Source organism: Canis aureus, chromosome 8 (assembly GCF_053574225.1).
Source record: "Canis aureus isolate CA01 chromosome 8, VMU_Caureus_v.1.0, whole genome shotgun sequence".
In the NCBI taxonomy this organism is placed as follows: Eukaryota; Metazoa; Chordata; class Mammalia; order Carnivora; family Canidae; genus Canis; species Canis aureus.
Window position 1 is genome coordinate 34,205,065 of NC_135618.1, and position 22,916 is coordinate 34,227,980.

The 22,916-nt window shown below is 42.2% G+C and overlaps 1 protein-coding gene across 1 annotated transcript in view; it reads right to left on the reverse strand.

Moving 5' to 3' along the window:
* Nucleotides 1–17,411, reverse strand: part of LOC144318587 (mitochondrial adenyl nucleotide antiporter SLC25A24) — a 48,504-nt gene extending 31,093 nt beyond the window's left edge. Inside the window, exons 1-3 of the mRNA XM_077905677.1 lie at nt 17,198–17,411; nt 5,504–5,630; nt 1,754–1,841 (exon numbers count right to left, since the gene is read on the reverse strand). Coding sequence (XP_077761803.1) covers nt 1,754–1,841; nt 5,504–5,630; nt 17,198–17,380 — 398 coding nt within the window. The 5' untranslated portion in view covers nt 17,381–17,411. The remainder of the gene's footprint in view (nt 1–1,753; nt 1,842–5,503; nt 5,631–17,197) is intronic.
* Between the last annotated feature and the right edge of the window lie 5,505 nt (nt 17,412–22,916).

A 22,916-nucleotide genomic window follows, 5' to 3' on the forward strand; every position in this document is an offset into this window, starting at 1 on the left:
AAAATTAGGTAGTGGTGATAGTTACACAACTCAGTGAACGTATTAAAAAGCCACTGAGCTATACACTTTTTAAAAGAGCAAATTTAATGGTATGTGAACCATATATCAATAGGCTGCCCTAAAATATTTACATATGCAATTATTTAGCCACTTTTATTTATTTTTAATTCTAGTAAAGTGAACATGAAGTTCATGTTCATGAATCACATGAATTATAGTGATTCAACAATTTTATACCTGGTAGTCATCACAACAGTGTACTCTTTAATCCCATCACTTATTTCACCCATCCCCGACCCTCCTATCAGTTTGTTCTCTATAGTTAAGAGTCTATTTCTTGGTTTATCTTTTTTTCCCCTTTATTGTTTGTTTTGTTTCTTAAATTGCACTTGAGTGAAATCATAAGATATTTGTCTCTCTCTGCCTTTTTTCACTTAGGATTATACTCTCTAGCTCTATCTATGTTGTTGCAAATGGCAAGATTTTGTTCTTTTTATGGCTCAGTAATATTCTATTGTGTGTGTATATATACATGTGGTATGTGTATATATATAGACACCACAATCTTCTTTATCCATTTATCTGTCGATGGACATTTGCTTCCATAATTTTATTTAGCCACTTTTAAATATCCATCCTTTTGTATTACCCACTGTCTATTCTAGAACTTGGGCTTCTAATCTGCATTATTCCTAAAACTATCATCAAAAGGAGTAGTGGAATATGATGTCTGGCCTAAGAAGCAGAGAAAAACCTTCACTTCCCCAGAGGAATGTGACTTCAGCAAGAGAATATTACATGTCTCATATTTCACTGCCAAAATCCAGTTTACCCCTTTTCATTTTTAGTTTCTCATTTCCTCAGGAAAGCCTCCCTCATCCTGTTAACAACAGCAACATCATGCCCAGCTCTGAGACATGGGTCCTCCTGTACCAGGGGCTTTTATAAGAAATTCTAAACAGTCAGAAAGGAGAAAAATGCTACTGGTACAGATATAAAAGGAAATAAATTCAACAACAAAGCCACTTAGCAGAAACTTTTTAGTTTCTTAAACTTAGCTAAACTTAAGTTTAGTTAATCTCAAAGACTGAAAGCATTCACAGGAATATAAGCACCCTTTTCTGCTTTCTGTTATCATAAAAAAAAAATTAATTAGTCCCTATGGTGTGTTTGCAAGAGAAGAGTTTTCAAGGGCACTGAGACGTCAGAGATTATTGCTCTATCCTGTGAAATAAAACATTAAGTCTGTAAAGGTCTGACTCACTAAATAGTTGAACCAATTATCCTGGGCAATAATGTTCAAATCGGCATCTCTGTTTTCTGAGAGTTTAAATCAGTGTTTCTTTGTGAGCCTTTGGAATTTCCCTCTTATCCAGTGACATGGAGGTTAAGTAATATGATAAATCTGCTGAATGGCTTCTCTTGGAACAATGAGTTTCATTATCACCTTAGAAACCAAATGGGAAAAATAGCACTAAAATGCTTAGCTCCTTCTCTATGTACAATTTAATGCCTTACTGCCATTCTACCGCCCCAGAGGCCTTGCAAGAGAGAATCCAGTCTGAGCTTCCACTTCGCACTCCTACACTTTAAATGTGTGCGTATGAAACAAAAAGGAAGACAAAGAAAGATACTGAACATAGGTAATGAGTAATGGTAAGCTGCAGAGTTTTAAGCTACACTTAAAATGAAGATCTCTAATACAAGATATGGAAATTAATGTCAAGATAAGATAATAAGATAAAGAGCTTACCTTTGAAGAATCAACTCTGCTTGTTGTTCAGAAATAGTTAGACCTAGTATCTGGAGAGACTGGACAATCTCGGAAGCCTCAATTATTCCTTTAAAAAATTAAAAAGAGCATAAACTCAGACTCAGAACTGATAAGGGTCTTAGAAATCGTGAATTTCAAATCTCTCATTTTGTAAGGGAAAGCCCTGGACTCATTAAGGCAAAATCATGAGTCTAGGTGAGTCACAGACTTGCTTACACACATACTGCAACACCAACTCAAAACAAATACATGAAACAAGTACACAGACGTTAGTTCATTCAGAAACCTTAAAGTTTTATAGGTAAATAATGGTATTCCACCTAAAGAATAAGAGACTGAGAGCTTTCATGGCCTCACCAAGTAACAAATTAAGCAGCACCAGGACTGAGATTCAAATCAAGACGCTCTGACTTTAAAGCAAATTCCATCAGGATCTATTAATTTCACAAGTATGTGTTTCTGCATTTTAATAAATGACTAGGCAATTTTCATATGCATGAAGGTGCGTTGCAAGGGGTTCAAAGGATGTAGAAAATGACTAAAAGAAGCCAAAGAATAGGGATCATTCTTTTGAGAAATCTGGCAATAAAAATAAGGAAAGCAAGAATGGTAGGACGATGGAAGAGAGAAGATTATCATTATTAGAGAAATTAGAGCACCTTTGCAGACAGAACAAGAGGACTCAGAAGAGAGGAAGAAAAAGAAAACAGAAGTGATAAATGGGAGTGATAAATGCCGCATTTCCCTCAAGCAGCTCACAGACTTATGATCCCAAGACCAATATGCATGAAATAGGAGGAAATCAAAGCACGAGAGGCTCTGATGCCAAACAGTACTAATGGCAAAGTTCTCCAGGATAAGAGGACAAAAATTACTGTTAGAGGTGAAAGGAAAGACTTCATTTAAGAGAAGAACTTTGAAGAAATTCCAGGATTTGGAAAGAATTTTCCTGGGGAGAGGAAAAGAGAAACAGGAGAATCTGCACAGTGTAAAAACAGAGGGATCTATTTGTTCGCAATGAAATTCCTTAAATGCCACTCTGCAAATTCTCTCTTATAATCTGCACTCTTAAAGAAACACAGTCAATTCCCGTTATTCACAGTAGTCATGTTCTACAAGGTCACTAGGAACCCTGAATCATCAAACCATGGCCCTTATGGGGAATACAGGGTTACGTCCCTTGAGCCTCTGGTCACAGCATATTTATCAACCAACCAATATAAAACCTTGTCATATATGTGTGTAAGTACCATAGAACCCCATATTACACTGTTGACTCGGTAACCTTGAACTCATGGCCAAAAATGCTACAATTCATGCCTGAATGAAGTACATGTGATAAACACATTTTTCTTCCTCAGGCACACACAGTCTTCTTGCATTTAGGAATGAATGCTAGATGGCACTTCAGCACTATGCTTGGGAGCCATTTTAAACAGCAAAATTGCCAACAAAAAGCACAAAAATGCAAGAAACATGGCACTAAATAGACTGAGAAGGACACCTGTCTTAGTATGAGAACTAAAATGAGAAAGCATATTCTTCTGTCTCAGCTAGAAATGTGCTCGCCAAGCAAATGAAGTTAAGTCCATGAAGGAATGGAAAAATGCTGCAAGCACTGATTTTAGAGTTACTTTGGGGGTTAAATTTTAGCAAGTAGGCAAATTCTCAAATACACAAACGACAAATAAAGAAAGACTGTTTATGCTAGAAGAAGTTTGATAAATAAAAATATGAACTCGAAATAAGAAACTGTTTGAAAATCTACAAACAAGATAAATTAAGTAAAAATTATTTTCGCTGATCATAAAACTTCACCTTTAACTATTTCCTCTGGTTCATGTAGAATTTTCTGAAATAGACAACGGATATGGGCACAGCTTACATCCTGGGATGATTCACCCCTGCTTATCTGACATATGACCCCAAGGTAGCTCCATCCCCCAGCTACTGCCTACCTTCACGCTATAAAGACAGTCCTACCTAAGTGGTTGCACCTTAGTGGACTCAAGATAGGACGAAAGTTTGCAGAGAAGTAAGGCTGATTGTAAGAACTACATTTTGCAGGGCCCTGGGTGGCTCAGTTGGTTAAGCATCTGCCTTCAGCTCAGGTTGTGATCTGCCTTCAGCTCAGGTTGTGATTGATCCTGGGATCAATCCCCAAGTTGGGCTCCCTGCTCAACAGAGAGTCTGCTTCACCCTATACCCTTCCCTCTGTTCATTCTCATGCACTTTCTCTCTCAAATAATAAAATCTTTACAAAAAACTGCATTTTGCTGGAAGATTGGACTAAAGCTAGACTTGGGGGCATATAGTGTAAGACTTAGAGGAGGTAACAAATGTTCAAATAGCACTACCTTCCACTACAAACGCAGCCTCCTAGATGAGTGTCACAGACTTGAGCCATCAAAACCATTCAAAGGGTTTAGTTGTTAGAAGAAATTTGCTTGATACCTAAAGTTAATATTCAATATTAACAAGGGGCCAAATAAGGTCTATTGCCTGCTTTTGTAAATAAAGTTTTAAAGGAACACAGCCATGTTTATTCATATACACATTGTTTATGGCTGTTCGCAGTATGATAGCAGAGATAAGCAGCTGCAACTGAGACCACATGGCCCACAAAGCTAAAATATCTGGCCTTTGACCAAAAAAACTTGCCCAACTCAGGTATGAGTCATATTTTTTCCTCAATCTATTTGTTTAACTTGTTTCTTGAATAACAAGTTTGTGAATGGAATGACCCTGACTATTCACATACAGGGAGGGGTTTGAGGATGCATTTTAGGCTTTATTTTATCTTTTTATTAAGTTTTTATACATTATAATTTTTTAAAAGATTTTATTTATTTATTCATGAGAGACAGAGAGAGAGAGAGAGGCAGAAACACAGGCAGAGGGAGAAGCAGGCTCCATGCAGAGAGCCCGATGTGGGACTCGATTCCGGGACTCCAGGATCACACCCTGGGCCGAAGGCAGCGCTAAACCACTGAGCCACCTGGGCTGCCCTACATTATAATTTTTAAAAATAAATTACCACTTCCTGTCAAAGGCTACCTCTGGTGATAAGGGTTTCATGGCTCCAACCTTTCTCCTACTGTGGCACTTGCTTTTTGCTCTATACACTGGAATTCTAACTTTAAACTAGTAATCTAAATAGTGAAACCAAAACCCCAACCAGAAGATACATCTTTAGGGGCTACTCTGGACTCTTGATCTCAGAGTAGTAGTAAGTTTGAGCCCCACATTGGGGGTAGAGTTTACTTAATTAAAAAAAAAAAAAGTTACATATTTAAATATTCTTTTTCTCCCAATTTTCATGATCAGAGTTGCTTTAAACTCATTCTTTCAAAAAGATTATTAAATGTAAGATAACCTGAAAGGTCTTTTAAATTTTACAATATGTAACATTATGTCTATATATGAACAAAACCAAATATCTCTTGCCCAGAGAACATAATTATTATTTTTAACCTATAACTTTAAGTCAAATCAGCATAATATTTATAGTGAACATATACACAGTTTTTAATTTGATAGACAAAGCTATGCCTTTCCCCACTAAAAACATAAATTCTATAGAAAAATCACATTACTATGAAAGACGAGTACTAAAACTACTAGTAATTATTTTCTAAAAGAAGAGACTAAATGCACATTGTTTTATACTCTTGGATATATGAGAAGTGCTTCTTCATAGCTGGTGAGGAATACAAAATGAAGACACACCATCATTATTTTTGTCCAAACTCTTAAATGCCAATTTCATTTTTTTCTCATGGTCTTTAAGGTACTTCATAAATTCTTCAAAATCCAGCTTTCCATCTTTGTTGGTATCACCAGTAGTAAAGATTTTCTATAAAAAAGAAAAAAGATTTTTTTAATAGGCTAAATTACTAAATTATTTGGATATACATATACTTTGAGCAGACTGGCTGTTTTCCTCTAAGACAAGCATTTTATAAACTCCAAGATACTTGACTTGGCATGCAATTTAGATGTCCAAAACAGTATTTTTCCTGTGGTGCCTGGGTGGCACAGTCAGTTAAGCCAGGGACTCTTGATTTTGGCTCATCACAAGGCCATAAGATCAAACCCCACATCAGGGGGCAGGGGAGCCTGTTCAAGATTCTCTCTCTGCCTCTCCCTCTGCCCTTCCCAACTCCTCCCCACACACGCTCTCCCCAAAAAAAACATAAATAAAAGCAAATATATTTATATTGTCACTGAAAAATAATTACTGCTTATTTACTTTTACAGATTAGTTGAGGATCACGTTCATCTGGAAATTACATTCTGATTACTCAACATATACCGAGATGTGCATAATCCAAGAGCAAATGGCATAGGATTCTGGGGCCCCACTTACATACTAAAGTTCCATCTAAGAAGTTTATATTTTGGTCAATAGAAATACCAGAAAATGACTATCATTTTGGAAATTACAAGCTAAAGGACATCCCTGACCCTATCTTTGAACAGCTTGATTTATTTTTACCCATATTACTTTGCCCTTTCTTATGGCAAATCAGGACTCCAACTTACAATAATGGGGCAAGACTAGGGGTTCCCTTTTGAATTTTCCTTTGTATTCCTCTATAGAAATAAGTGAAAACCAGTCAAATGAGAAAAGCAAAGGCTATTTGTTCTGAGCTTACTATAGCAAGGGAGTCAGCCACGGTCAGTTTTGGCTGAACCCAAAGGCAGGCAGAGGACTAGGCAAGCTTTATTGGGGGGCAGGAGGCGGGGGGGGGGGGGGGGGGGGGGGGGGGGGGGGGGGGGAGCTTCATGTGTCCTGATTGGTGGCTCTTGGCCTGGGGAAGCTGCAGGCAGGCTAATTAGAGGTTGTGCACCCTGTGTGATGGTTAGGGGTACATACTTCACTTTCTCTACTTGGTCCTATATTGGAAGTAGGGACGAAACTTCGGGAAGCTGTCAGGTAGCAATCAACCTCTGACTATTCGGGGCTGATTGTTATAGAAGTTATTATTTTGCTACCTGGATTGTCTCTAGAGATAGCAATCTGCTGTCCTGTAAGTCTGACTTACAGCAGGTTGGTACCCTGGGTTGTTTACCATAGAAAAGAGGTTCGTGTCCTGAGCAGGTTGATCTAAGTTGTGGGTCAAAGTTAAATTTTAAATATGAGCAAATCATTGTCCACTTTTATATTCAGTCTCTCACCCTTCACAGTAAAAAGTCATATAAAAAATCATTCATAAAAAAAAAATTCATAAAATCTATTATCAAAATAAAAAACTCTATCTTTTCTTTCTTGTCATTATGTAAGTACCATTTCTATTTTTGTAATTGATGAATTCTTAATTTATATAAATAAATTTTCTACTAGGGAAGCTGGGGACATGTGACAGACAGAACTGGCTAAAGATGTTACTGTCACCCGGGGAGGAAAAGCCCCATCAGTGTTCCCCTGAAATATAAGGTTCCCTGTGGATCTGGATCTCTCTCTCTCTCTCTCGTGAATAAGTAAGATCTTAAAAAATAAATAAGTAAATTCGGTCGCTCCTCCAGGCCTCCTCGCAGAGCCCCGCTCGGGGTGCAGGGCTCCGACCTCCCCCGGCGCCCCCCGCGCCCAGAGCCCCCCGCTTCCCTTCACGTCTCCCCCTGACCTCGCCTGCTCCCCCCGAAACGGTAAGCGGGGTTTGGCGGGGAACATTCCACCTTGGGGGTAACAGGCACCCCGCCCTCGCGGCCGACTGTCGGGTTCCTATGGATCCCGGGCCCTGTCCTGGGTCGCTGCTGGGACATCCCCCGCCCCCCGACCCCCACCCCGACCCCCACCCCCCCAGCGCCCAGCAGCCGCGCCCGCAGCCGCCCGCAGAGCCGCACGGGCCGCGCACCGGGCACACACACGCCGCGGAGCAGCGCCGTCCGCGACCGCCAGAACCCGGGAACCGCCCGGACGGCGGTCAGTGGGCGAAGGCACGAGCAGGCCGGGCACGCTGGACGCGGAGTTGACGCAAGGCTAAAAAGAAATAAAGCATCAAGGCAGGAAGACAGGGGGGCCCTGAAGGCCCATTACATATTACTAAGTGCAAGAAGCTAATCTGGAAGGCCGCATGCTATAGGACTCCAGCTTAGGACATTCTGGAAAAGGCAAAACTAGGAACACATTAAAAAGCTCAGTGGGGGATCCCTGGGTGGCGCAGCGGTTTGGCGCCTGCCTTTGGCCCAGGGCGCGATCCTGGAGACCCGGGATCGAATCCCACATCGGGCTCCCGGTGCATGGAGCCTGCTTCTCCCTCTGCCTGTGCCTCTGCCTCTCTCTCTCTCTCTCTCTCTCTCTCTCTGTGTGACTGTCATAAATAAATAAAAAAAATTTTTTAAATTAAAAAAAAAGCTCAGTGGTTGCCAGGGGTTTGGGGGAGAGAGTGGCGGAATGAATGGGCAGCACCCTGGGGATTTTCTTAGGGCAGAGAAAATATAGTCCCTATGACACTGTAAACATGGACGCAGGTCACACTATACATCTATCCAAACCCAGAGAATGCCACCAAAAGGGAATCCTGTGGCAAACTACGGACTTTTGGTGATGATGTGTCAATACAGGTTTATCAGTCGTAACACATGTAACAGGCTGGGGGGGATGTTGACAATGGGGAGGCGATTCATGTGTGGGGGCAGGGAGTATACAGGAAATCTCTAGGACTTCCTCTTCGTTCTTCTGTGAACCTAAAGCTACTCCAAGAAAATAAATTTAAAAAAAAAAATCACAAAGCAAATTTAACCAGGCCGTTATCTGTTAGCTCTGGCTCTACTCGTTCATCCTGTCAGGTACTGACAAACATACAGAGAGGGGCCTGCCCCACGCATGAAATACCCACAGGCCTGCCCCAGGAGGAGGCTGCACCCGGTGGCTCCAAGTACCACCGCAGGCTTGGCAATGCACACTTCCCTCCAGAGCCACTAGGCAGTGGCAAACATCTAATGCTGTTTCACAAGGCGTGCTGTGGCCCAATCAACAACAAATTCTCCCACACAAGAGAACTGTACAGCCTGCGGGGTCCCTGTGCACTGCAGAGAAGACACGGAGTCCCAGGGAGTCACAGCACATAGACATCCAGGCGGGGCACAAGGGTCCAGTGGTCCAAGGAGGAAAGACAAGTCATGGCCAGAGTAACAAGGAAAACAGACTGACAGAATTTTACACAACTGATAGGAGGGAGCAAAACATCCAGTTGGTGATCTTAAACTAATTAAAGGGCAACTATTTTTGTTGTAGTCAACAATGCTTTCTACTTTTAAAAATGATCCTAGGGGCACCTGGGTGGCTCAGTCGTTGAGCATCTGCCTTCAGCTCAGGTCATGATCCTGGGTCCTGGGATCGAGTCCTGCACCAGACTCCCTGCGGGGAGCCTGCTTCTCCCTCTGCCTGGGTCTCTGCCTCTCTCTCTGTGGCTCTCATGAATAAATAAATAAAATCTTTAAAAAACTAAAAATTATCCTGTTTCTCATTTGCTTCTAATTACCATACCCACCCATCCAACACAAATAGACCTCCTCTACGGAAAGTTGGGAGGACACAGTTGAGGGACCTGTCTTGTTCACCACTATATCCCCAGGTCATTGAACAGCGTCTGGCACTATTCCAAAATATTAAGTGAAGGAATGTAATACTTGTACTACTACCCTGTAGCTCTGCCCATGCCAAGTTTGCATTTGGGATAGGTTTCTGGGTATTAAAGAGCTCACCCAAAGTCACAAGTGTAGCAAATGGTGAAAACATGTGAACTCTGGTCTGATTCCACAGCTCATAGGAATAACCACTACACACATTGCACCAGAGAATGAAGTAGATATGATATTCTAGATTTCAGAATGAGGCATCAAACTTTCTCAACAAATCCTCTTGCTGTTTTCATAGATCCTGTCCAATGCAGACTTCTCAGTGGACCCTATGTGACCCTTAAAAAGATAACATCTTTGTAACTCAGAGTGGTCAAAAGGTGTCAAGCAGCGTCCTTACAGTGTGTTGCCTTGTGGTAGCTTATTTACTTCCAAACATCTTAACTGGAATGTTTATAGAAGAAAGAATTCTGACTGCACTAGGGTAAAATTACAAAATAGGTGAGCTGAAGCCTTGAGCAAACGGGTAGTAATTTACCAGGTGGAAAAGAGGGAGTGAGAGCAACACCAACCAGAGATAAGAAAATAAAGAGACAAATGACCATGATTGTGGCCCAGTCAGGGAAACAAAACGTTGGGATTTGGGAAGGAGACTAACAGCTAAGTGGAAAGGGTATTTTATGCCTTATGAAAGAATTCTTCCATTTTTTTCATTCTTTCCAAAATAAAGAGTCTCAAAGAAGGGATAACATCAGATTTCAGGATATAAGGAGAAAAACACAAAAGGTACGATGTAATGTATTTTAGAACACTTGACATAAGTGTATTGGGAATTCACAGTTTTTCTTATACCATAATCTCCCTGCTATGATGCCTTAAAAGGTACCTCGATGACCTCTCTATTGTATTTCCTTTAGAAATTATGTTTCTCACAACAGAAATGCTAATGAAATAAAGCCCTCTTGTTAATAGAGGAACTATGCCACAGAGTGAAACCCCGAAAAGAAATTCCATTCAAAGCAATACACATTCGCTAAGCTACTGTCCTTGTATGTGACACTATCCCATCTGTAGTTACAAATATAAAATCAAAATAATCACAGAATATCAGAGTTGGAAGAGCCCTTAAATTAGGTTGCCCAGTCCAGCCACTTGTCGGACACTTTCTAATCATTCAGCATACACTTGATACCCCTGAGAACAGAGAGTCTAGGAGCCCGTTATCTAGTACCTGTGACATCAGATTCTAAAGGTTTTTTTGCATCAATTTTCATATCCAGTCACATGTGATCTTGATAAAAGCTCTGTCCAGGAGTCGTGGAATATATTTGCATTTTAAGAATAAGGAAAGTAAAGTAATGGGTTAAATTACTTCACCAAGCCTGAACAGTCATAGGAAGCATGGAACTCATTGGCCATGCTGCTTCCCTTCTTGCTCTGTTTTAATAGTCTTAGGCCCCTGATGGTGACAAATATTTCTTAAGAAAGTTACAGGGATCCCTGGGTGGCGCAGCGGTTTGGCGCCTGCCTTTGGCCCAGGGCGCGATCTTGGAGACCCGGGATCGAATCCCATATCGGGCTCCCGGTGCATGGAGCCTGCTTCTCCCTCTGCCTGTGTCTCTGCCTCTCTCTCTCTCTGTGACTATCATAAGTAAATAAATAAAAATTAAAAAAAAAATTAAAAAAAAAGAAAGTTACAGTAAGAGTTTGTACACATGAAAATACGACAAACAACTTAGGGGTTTTGTGTGTGTGTGTGTGTGTGTGTGTGTGTGTGTGTGAGTGTGTGTGTGTGTGTGCTTAAGGTTTATTTATTTAGAGAGAGAAAGATTAAGAGCTTGAGCACACATGCCCGAAGAAAGAATGGGAGGGACAAAGGGACAGGGAGAGAAGGCGACTCCTCCTGAGCATGCAGCCCCAGGCATGACTTGATCCCAGGACGCTGAGATCATGACCTGAGCCAAAATCAAGAGTGGGACACTTAACCGACTGAACCACACAAGTACCCCAAACAACTTAGTTTTAAAACTGCCTGTAACTAAAAATAATAATAATAGTAATAATAATAATAATAATAATAAATAAATAAATAAAACTGCCTGTAATTGAGGTGCCTGGGTGGCTCAGTGGTTGAGTGTCTGCCTTCGGCTCAGGTCGTGATCCTGGGTCCTGGGATCAAGTCCCACATCGGGCTCCCTGCAGGGAGCCTGCTTCTCCCTCTGCCTGTGTCTCTGCCTCTCTCTGTCTCTCATGAATAAATAAATAAAATCTTAAAAATAAATAAATAAAAAGAAAACTGCCTGTAATTTACCAGGCCAACTAAACACATCTGTCAAGCCAGCCAGCTCTGAACTTGAACACAGAATACCTTTATACTCTACAAAATATGGCTCCCTTTCTCTTCCACACACTAATAAAAGAGGAACCACTAAAATGATGCCAAGATTGGAGAAGAAAAAAATACCTGTAAAATCCTATTGGGCAAGATTCCCTTTTTTTCATTTTACTGCCTTAATTCTTACATCTGGGAAATTTTTGGGTTGGGGGGGATGCAATGTTTGTTTTTTTGGCCCTGCCCTGCTCCAAATTCTCCCAAGCCTAAATTCAAACAAAATAAGCATACTTCCAGCTAAAACTGCTGACTCTTCTCCATCAGTTTATTTTCCTCACAAGTTCCATCTGAGTAAATTAAAATTCAGATTTTCCTCTATTCTTTAATGTTCTAAAACTTGTTCCTTAGAGTACCTCAAATGATATCCCAACATTGACACTGTGCTTGAGAATATTCTAACATGGCCTTTGATGAAAAACACACAATAAGGAGGAGAAAGTATACAAAATAGAAAATACTCTAAAAAGCAGACCTTGCTTTGAAGTCCTTTTCTCCCTGGGTATTCTTGGAACACTTAGTAATGGTTAGTTAGCTACTGTATTCTGTATGCCTCTTTTCTACACTCTGCTTTTATAGTTCATATTTTTTTCCATTGAAGGCCTACAGAAATTTGCTCCCTTCTAAATGCTGAATTCATTACAAAAGCTTGGAAACATGGAGAGGAGATAAAATCAGGTGGAAATTTAGAGGGATTTCACATCTAGCTGAGTTATCTGTCTTAGATGCAAACTATTATCTTGAAGCCATCCCTTGAAGAGTCACCTCAGTTCTCATTTCTAGATACTCAAGTAGATAGTCTCTCCCATCCTTGACATTATGCAAATCCTTGATTTATGCCGCTGAAATCTCACCCCCCCCCCCCCGACTGACCATGTAATCCTAATTCCAAGTATTTGGTTGGCTACTGTTTCCCAGGCCTGCCTCAACACCCTCTCTTCCTCCATCTATTTCCACACAGCCACCAGAGTGATCTTCCTAAAACCTAAGTCTGCCTTTGTCCCTCTTACTTAAAACTTCCTAAGGCTCCCATTATTCATATAAAATCCAAACCACTCAGCAGGCCCCAAATGTCTTTCATGACCTGGCCCCTGTCAGCCACCGACATGACACTATTCTTCAAGAAGATCAACCAGTCACCAGGTGGAAATTCAGTTACATTGAGGCCTCCTGTTCTGAAAGGGGTACTGGCTCATGCCTACAGGAACAGATTCCTCTTCAGGTAAGGGTTTCCCTCTCCTACCCACAGATGCTTAGATAGCACCACTACCTGGCTCATGGAATGCCTGGTCCACAGGCATGAAATCGCCACATAATACACTCATGGTCTTAAACCACCTTCCCCCCTGACTTACATATTTTCTCCTTTCTCTTACCCATCACAAGCATTTCTCCCAATGAACCTTTTGCACACCCAGTCCCATCTTGGTTTCTGCTCCTCAGAAGACTAGAACTGACAATACCAAGAGTAGTCCAACACCAGAGGTGGTAACATGGGATTTGGAAACTGGCTCACTCACCACCCAACTGGCAGAGACCTGAGTAGAGTATGAGGCAAGAATAATGTCTTACACAAGGTGGGAGCGCAGTGCTGGCAATTTCCCAGTGGTGACCTGGGAAATAACTGTTTGAGGGCAACACTCTGGTAGTAATTCAGGAATTTGAAAACTAAGCTATAAGGATAGGCAAAAAAAAGTATATTGTTAAAAGGATTGTTTCACCAGGAGGATACTCAAATGCTACATTTGAATACATCAGTAGTAGAGTTCACTATATAGTCTCTTTTTAAAATATAAAAGGGGAGGGCAGCCCAGGTGGCTCAGCCCTTTAGTGCTGCCTTCAGCCCAGGGCGTGATCCTGGAGACCCGGGGTTGAGTCCCACGTGGGGCTCCAGGCATGGAGCCTGCTTCTCTCTCTGCCTCTCTCTGTGTCTCTCAGGAATAAATAAATAAAATATATTTTTAAAAATATATATATATAAGGGGAAATTGACACAATTATAAACAAAAGTTGGCAAATCCACAATCATAGAGGGAGTCTTTGCCCTCTTTCGGTAGTGATGTAATTAACGGTTAATTGATTGCTTATTAGGTACCAGGCATTTTTCTAAGTACTTTACATATTTTAATTCATTTATTCTTCACAATAACCCTCTAAGATAGGTACTAGTGTTGCCTCTGTCACAGTTGAGGAAATTGGACCTAGAGAGATGAAGAAAACTCAGAGAAAACCCAGAGAAGGGTGGGGATACTGGCAAAATGGGTGAAGGGGAGTGGGAGGTAGAGGCTTCCAGTTGTGGAGTAAGTCATGGGGATGAAAGGCACAGCACAGGGAAGAGAGCTGATAGCACTGTAGGAGCGCTGTATGAGGACAGGTCATAATCTACACTTGTGGTGAGCACAGCAGAACCCATAGAGCTGTCAAATCACTATGTTGTACACCTGAAATTAATGTAACACCGTGTGTCAACCATGCTTCAATTAAAAAAAGAAAAAGAAAATTGTCCAGAGTTAACTAGTAAGTAGCAGAACTAAGATTTAAACCCAGACAGTTTGATTGGCTTTTTCTTATTTTCTTATGCAGGTAAAAAGATGTTTACCTGGCAAAACTATGGAGCCAATAAAAAAATCAGCAGTTGAGGGGCAAGGGTCAATAGGCAGGGCACGGGATTTTTAGGGCAGTGAAAATCTTCTGTATGATGGATACGTGTCATTACACTTCTGTCCAAACCTGGAGAATGTAAAACATCAAGAGTGAACCCTCAGGTAAGCTATGGGCTTTGGGTGATAATGATGTGTCAATGTAGGTTCACCCTTAGTTTAAAAAAAAAAAAGCACCATTCTGTTGAGTGAGGCTGACAATGGGGGAGATTGTACATGTGATACGCAAGGGCAGATGATATATGGGAAATCTCTGTAACATCCTCTCAATTAAACTTAACTGCTTTTAAAAAATAGTCTTCATTTAAAAAAACTATCTTATTTTATACAGCATTTCTTGATATCTTCCAATAGGAAGTTTTTTGGTCATCTTGTCCTATACATGATAAAAATAGAAGCACTAACAACTACTTTACAATTAAATTTTTATCTTTCTTTTTCTGTAATTTTCCTCACACAAGCCTCTTCCTTATTTAGGCTGTTTGAAATCACAGTCCTAAGTCTGCGTGCATTACTCTGCCTAGATGACTAAGATGTGACCCTCATCTTTGAGATGCTTGGTCTCAGTGGAGGGTACAGTGGATAACTAAAAATAATACCTTTTAAAAATTAAAACAGTAGTGACATGTGAGACCAAGGACCTACAGGTAGTAGGGTGTGATCAACTCTTAGAGAGGGTGGTCTGGAAAGGCTTATCTCAGAGGAGGTGATGTTTATAAAAATAAAACCCTCTTCTTTTCCCCCCCTAACAATAACAACATATAATTATTTTTAAAAGTTGAAATAATACAAAAATTGTGAAGAAAAAAGTAAAAATTTAACTCCCATCATCCATAAGTAGCCTTTACTAACCTTTTATTGAAGAAGGTACCAGTCAAAAGAGTCCTGGGATTAGTTAATAAGATCTAATATAAGCACAAAGAGTGATATTATATATGGGTACATATGCTTATGCATAAAATATATATGATTGCGGGCAGCCCTGGTGGCTCAGCGGTTTAGTGCCACCTTCAGCCTGGGGCGTGATCCTGGAGTGGATCCCTCGATCCGGGATCGAGTCCCACGTCAGGCTCCCTGCATGGAGCCTGCTTCTCTCTCTCTCTCTCTCTCTCTGTGTCTGTCATGAATAAATAAATAAAATATTTTAAAGAAAAATAAATATATATGATTGTGATAAATACATGCTATCCTATTCTATGCATACACATGATTTTATAGAACTTTATAATTTGTTCACATATAAATTCTGGAGAACCAAACACATTTTTTTATTCCTGTTTTTGAGTTCATATTTTATTAATTAAGCTTGCCAGAGGCTTATCTATCTTATTCATATTTTCAGAGAACTGAAAAAGTATGTCTTTGGAAACTGAAAAGCACACATTTAAATAAATCATGGATCAAAGATGAAATCACATTGGAAATTAGAAAATACTTGGAAGTAAATAAAATACAAACTTGTGGGATGTGGCTAAAGAAGTGAGTAAAGGGATACTGGAGCTCAAAACTAAGGAATCAGGCATTCAACTAAAAAATTAGAGAGCAAATGAGTAAACCCAAAGAAAGTAGAAGGAAATACACAAACATAATGAGAAAAAAATTAAAGAGAGACCATCAACAAAAAGTACCAAAAGTAAGGGACGCCTGGGTGGCTCGGCTCAGTGGTTGAGCATCTGCCTTTGGCTCAGGTCGTGATCCTGGGATCTAGTCCTACATCGGGCTCCCCTCCCCACGGGGAAGCCTGCTTCTCCCTCTGCCTGTGTCTGCCTCTGTGTGTCTCTCATGAATACACAAAATATTTTTTTTTAAAAAAAGGCCCAAAAGTTGGTTCTTTCAAAGTATAAATAAAATAGACAATCTTTGGCAAGATTGAAAGGGGAGTAAGGGTGGAGCTCGATATCAAATGAAATAGAGTATATCACTACACATATAGTCGAATTTTTTAAAAATCATAAGTGAATATCACGAACCTTGGATAAATAAACAGTTTTCTAAAAATCGTAACTTACTAAATCTGATTCAATAAGAAACAGTAAGTAAACTAAAGGAACCTGGAACTACTAAAGACATCGAACGAGTAGCTTAAAATAGAACTGTGAAACAGTTGCTGGCTCTTGGAGTTTAATCCCCTTCCCTCTTGGACTAGGGAATGTCCTCTGACGTTTCAGAAGGGTTGGAGAGGTTCCAAGTATCTCCACCCTGCTAGAGGCGCTGAACTTCAGGGACAATTAAAATGACTCAGAGAAGTTGAAGCTGCAGCTCAGCGACAGGCCAACCCTTCAGATCAATTGCTCAGGACATTAAGAAGGTCTTAAGCCATGGGCTGTTGCCTCTCTTGACAGGCCGCGGAGGAGACAGGCGACTGGGTCTCCAAAGTTCTGCAGCACCAGACCCGGAGGCCTCTAAGGGATGCAAAGTGCGAGCCTCCTACAGGACCCGGGGCCCGCGGAAGCCCGACAGCAACGAGGCCAGAACCAAACAGAAGTATGATTAAGTATTGGCAAAAGCTGAGAGTTAAAAAAAAAAAAATTCTTTGTGATCACATTTTGCAACCAGGGCCCCGGATGCATTCAGACCAAAAGTACTGTGGTCTCAGCGGGCCACGGCGCTCGTGCACGAATTCCCCCCGGAAAGACCGCGGCAGGCGGGGCCGCGGCGCCGGGTTCGGCCGGGGAGCGGCGCGGGGCCCGACCTCGGGGCCCGCCGGGTGGCGCCCACGGTCCCCGCCGCCTCCCCCTCTCCCCGCCGCGCCCCCCCCGCCTCCCGCCGCGCCCCGCGCCCGCGCCCCACCTCCTCGGCCTCGCGGCCCAGGGGGATGCCCAGGCTCCGCAGCCCCTCCTGCAGCTCGCCCACGTCCACCACGCCGTCCCGGTTGTGGTCCAGCTGCTGGAACAGGGCCTCGTAGCGCGTCCGCCGCTCCGCGTCCTGGCAGGCCGCCGTGGGCGCCACGGAGCCCCGCAAGCGGCCGAGCATGGTCGGGGGCGCGGCGGCCCGGCCCGGGGGGGCGCGGCGGGGAGAGGGGGAGGCGGGCAGGGGGGAGGGCCGGGGGGGAGGCGAGGACCCGCGCGGCCCGGGGGAGGGAGACGAGGCCCCGCGCGTCGTCGGCGGGCGGCGAGGGCGCAGGAGCCGAGCCCCCGACCCCGCCCGGCCGGCGCAGGGAGTGGCCGCGCCCGTCTCGGGAGGAGCCTGCGCGGCGCCCGCCCCCGGGGAGGGGGGAGGGGAGCGGGCCCCGGGGAAGGAGCGGGAGGCGAGGGCGCTGCGAAGCCGGGGTCCCGGCCGCGAGCCCCCCCCCCCCCCCCCCCGAGCGCCCGGGGTCGTCCCCCGCGCAGGCCCCGGCACGGCGGCGCCCCCACTGCCTCCCGTGGCTCCAGGGGTACCGCATCTCTGGGCCTGGTTTCCACTGACAAAAATGAGGAAGTTGGGTGTTTGCACCTGGGGTGGGAATTCTGCTGGAAGAAGCAGAGGAGCTAAATCTGAAAGCAATTAATAAAAAAAAAAAAAAAAAGGAACACCTAAAACCACTAGGCATTATACTTCACTTATACCTCAGTAGAGCTGGGGGCAAAAGACGGAGAAACTCAAGGCTCTTTGGATCAAGGTTCATCCAGGCAGGGGGTGGGTGGTAAAACCAGGGATCTCCTTTGCTCTACAGCTTAGTATGATCCGAACCCTGATAAATCCCAGGGAGCATTTGCCAAAAGCGCTCGGCAGGGAAACCTCGGGCCTCTCTCAGGAAGAGCGCAGGGGCGAGGCCTGGGGCTCACTTCCTACCACGGACCTTGGGAAGTAGGAGGTGCCCGGGTTCTGAGCCGTAGCGTAACGAGAGCAGGTTTTTCAAATCTGAAGATAGGCACACATGTATTGCCTGGACAGACAAAATGCCCAAACCTAGAGCCAAATTTTTAGCACTAGGCTTCAATAATTTGAATTTCAATTTCAAATTTGAATTGAATTTCCAAAGTTTTTCTTCCTGTTTTCCAAATTTTTGCTCCGGGTCGAGACCATTGTATGTAACCTGCCTCATCCGTAAAATCAGAGTATGAATATCGGCCTCATAACACAGTTGTATGTTGTATGAGGATTGCCTGTTTAGTTAAATCACTATGAGACCAACTTATTTCTTTATATTACTTCCGATTTCCAGTCTTGCTAAGGATTACCCTCTTCCTTTGGAAAAGCCTTCAAAGTTTCTGTCTTTAAAAATCCCTTTTAACCTCCACTGCGGATGCTCTGTACTCGAAGAGAGGCTGCTTGAAACAGTCCTCCAAGACTTGAATGCTTTTTTTCTTGTAGTCATTACAGGAATTGCCTGTCAAAATTTTGACTGAGAAAATTTATGTTCACACAAAAACGCAGCCTGAGTCGCTTTTATACAATGGAACACTACTTAGTGATAAAAAGGAATAAACTACTATACAATGCACTACCTGGCATTTTGGAAAACGCAAAAGTATAGGGACAGAAACCAGATCCACGGTTGCCAGGGGCTGCAGGGTGGGAGGTATTGACTACATGTAAGAGCATAAGGTAGCTTTGAGGGGTGATGAAACTGTTTAGGTTTTTATTATGCTGGTGGTTATACAACTGTGTGACTTTGTTAAAATGAACAGCACTGTACACTAATTTTAATTATTTAATGTTTAATTTTACTCTGTGGAAATCAGACCTCAATAAATGTGACTTTAATTAGTACCTACCTGACTTAAACGTGAGTAAAATAGAATAAGAATTCACTGTAAGGGCACCTGGGTGGCTCAGTGGTTGAGCGTCTGCCTTCCGCTCAGGTCGTGATCCTGGGGTCCTGGGATTGAGTCCCTCCTGCATCAGGCTCTGGAAGGGAGCCTGCTTCTCCCTCTGCCTATGTCTCTGCCTCTCTCGCTGTGTCTCTCATGAATAAAGAAATAAAATCTTTAAAAAAAAATCACTGTAAAAATCAAAACTATTTATGATGTTTATGATGTGTTACTCAAAGCTATGGTTGCAGACCAGCACCATCGGTATCATTTGGGAGCTTCTTAGGAAATAGTCTCAGGACCACCCCAGAGTTGCACTTAATGCAAGAGCCTTGGGTGATCCTTTGCTACATTAAAGTCTGAGATGCTCTGCTCGTATAAAGTAATACCACTCAAAGTATGGTTTGTACACTTGTGCCAGTTTGCAAGCTGTTACCTGTTCACAATGACCTAAATCAGACATTAAGAGGAGGCATTTAGAAACTTTATTGGAGTTTTGATGGAGTACTTTTACGTTTGTTGAGTCTAATACTAGCTTACAGATTGTCTTTTTAATTTCAACTTTCTAATAAATCATTTTTACTGTATTTTATAACAGTATCCGCCCACAACAGATTAAGAAAACATTTTTACCGTACTGAATAAAGGTAAAATCAACAATAGCAACTTCCTGCATGAGAGAATAAAACTTTACATAGACATTTAAACATCTGCATGAGAGAGGGCATCCCTACCCAATTCTATTAATAATTCCCAAAGACCAGTGGTTCCTGTGGAGGTCAAGAGGAGAAACCCCGAACTCACTTAGGTTTCCTTAACCCAATTCATTTCTGTGGTCAGGACAGAAGTTGAGGGTTCAGCCCAACTCAGCTTGCCTCTATTTTTCCCAGTTTCTTTTCTTTTTCTTTTTTCTTTTTTTAAAGATTTTATTCATGAGGGACACACAGAGAGAAGCAGAGACCCAGGCAGACGGAGAAGCAGGCTCCCTGCAGGGAGCCCGATGTGGGACTCGATCCCAGGACCCCAAGATCACGACCTGAGCCGAAGGCAGATGCTCAACCGAGCCACCAAGGCACCCTTATTTTCCCCAGTTCCTGTCTTTCTTAAGTACTACCATCTTCTGTTGGGACAACCTTCAAACTTTATCAATTTCACCTATTTTTGTCTTCAAAGGCCTCTTTGAGCACCTGCTTTGAATACCTTATAGTTAGAAAGAATCCACTTGAATGATCATTCTACATGTTCATAGTTTTAGCTGGTAAACAAGTTTACCGTTTTTGGTTACTGAACCATGTAGTTATTGTACGGTGCTAATAAGCTCAAGTCTCGGTCTCTCCAAAAGGACCAACTCTATGTCAAAATCCTAGTCACTGCTGCCTCACAGTTAAGCAATTACAAAGTGGGGTATGTAAGAGAATTCAATTGGCTCAATATAAAGGCATCACCATCACTGGAAAGATAGTTTTATCATACAATGAATTTTAAACTCGAATATCCTAGTAGTCTTTAGAAAGATGATAATCATTTTAAGTTTTGACTCTATCATATTAAGCTAAGTGAATATTCAGACTTTTCAAGTCATTTAGGAGACCGATTTCCAGATGACAAGGTGAATTCTGTCTCTTGCTCAGCCTATCCAGTACCCCAACGCCTCCAAAAGTAAATGCAGACAGCTCAATCATTAAAACATGGCACTTAATTACTAAAAGTTTGTCATTATTACTAAATCATGTAAATACTTCCCATTTCAAAACAGTTATGTCAAGTTCAAACTGGCTTCAAAACCACATGCCTCACCACTTTGTAAGTAATTTTGTCAGACTGTGTTAAAATGTCTTCAGTTTGTGAAAATTTATATAAATTATGTTCTGAAGCCTGATAGATTTAAAATGAAAAAAGTTGCACATTTATTGAAGAATCAATAATTATGAAAATTGGATCAATATTCTATACTGCTATTTTTGCCTGTCAAGCCTCCATCCATCTCTCTCCCCACCCTCCCTTCCATCCCCCTCCTTCCTTCATCACCAGCCAAAAGCCTTGAAGCAGGCTTGAGGAACTGCTTCAAGGACCCGGTTGGGTCAAAGCTCAGAGAAAGGGGATGGCCAAGCAGGGCAGCAGCCTACTGGGCTGGGAGGCTGGTTACATACAGGGGGCTTGAGCTGATAAATAAATATATCGAGGATAAAGAGAAGTAGGCTTCTTGCTCTCAGAGAAATGAGTTACAAATATGCAGAGGGGAATGCTAGGATGAACTCTAGTGTTACATTCGAATTAGTGGTATTGACGTGAATGCATGCTTTCAATATTTTTGGATCTAGAAATATAAAGGGGTCTTTGTTCCCATGGAGCATACAATTTAGTCAGAGGAGACAAGACATAACTTAATCTTGCCTCCAGGGTTTTATAGCTACAAGAAGTTTGGGTTGTATGAATAACAATAAAATTAAGAATCTGTAAAACAATTTTTAAACGGCTCCTCTACATTCATTTTTTTAAAGATTTTATTTGTTTATTCATGAGAGACAGAGACCCAGGCAGAGGGAGAAGCAGGCTCCATGCAGGGAGCCCGACGTGGAACTCAATCCTGGGACCCCAAGATCACCCCCAGACTCAACCGCTGAGCCACCCAGGGATCCCCCTCTACATTCATTTTTAAAGTTATGCTGTGCAGAGAGAAATTTCTAATGCCTCTTTTCCCATTTTAAGGTGTTCATCGCTCATTTTTATTTATTTTTTTTAAATTATTTTATTTTATTTATTTATGATAGGCACACAGTGAGAGAGAGAGGCAGAGACATAGGCAGAGGGAGAAGCAGGCTCCATGCACTGGGAGCCCGACGTGGGATTCGATCCCGGGTCTCCAGGATCACGCCCTGGGCCAAAGGCAGGCGCCAAACCGCTGCACCACCCAGGGATCCCTCATCGCTCATTTTTAAAACGGAAGTTCTTGCTGTTTTTTTTTTCATGCCTTTGTGCTACTTATATTCAAATTTTAAAGGTCTTAGACGTGAAAGTTTGTCTATGTCTTTGTGATGTCTTCAAACTCACCATCACTTGTTTCTTTGTAGTAACGTGACTGTACCTGGATGTTTGTAATAAGTCTCAAGGGGTTTGAGAGCAATTCAATTTGCAGAAAGTTTGTCTCTTTTGTACACTTTCAAAGCGGTGTTCTCCTGAAGGAAAAGCAGCCACTACCGTGATGGTGCCAACACGTCAGTAGAGGGCGCTGTAACCTAAGATGAAGGTGGCGGGTGCCCACTAGAGGCTGGGAGGGAGCTCAGGCAGGAGGATGGAAAGAAAGAAGGAAGGTGAGTGGGTCTTTTTATTTCTTAGCCATCAACAGGGTTATGGGTCCCTAAACTATACTCACAAAAGATACAAACTAAAATCATTTTAAACGGATGTAACAGCATTTTTTCCACTTATAGAATATTCTCTGTCCATATTCATTCACTGTGCACTCTAACAAAATTAAAGTAGATCAACAGAAGAAATTAATATATTCATCTTTGAAAGTTATTTTATATATTGCCAAAACAACGCATCACATCAGCACGCTTCTGTCGGTAACTAAGTCAAAGGTTCTTCTGGAATCGGGAACTTTATAACCCCTGTGAATGATTCCTCAGTGACTCAGTTATCTATTTAAGCCCTGAAGTAGATAACGTAATTTTGTGCTCCAAACGACGCCATGAGATGGTTAAAGCTCTTTAAAAAAAAAAAAAAAAAGATTTTACTTATTTATTCATGAGAGACACACACACAGAGAGAGA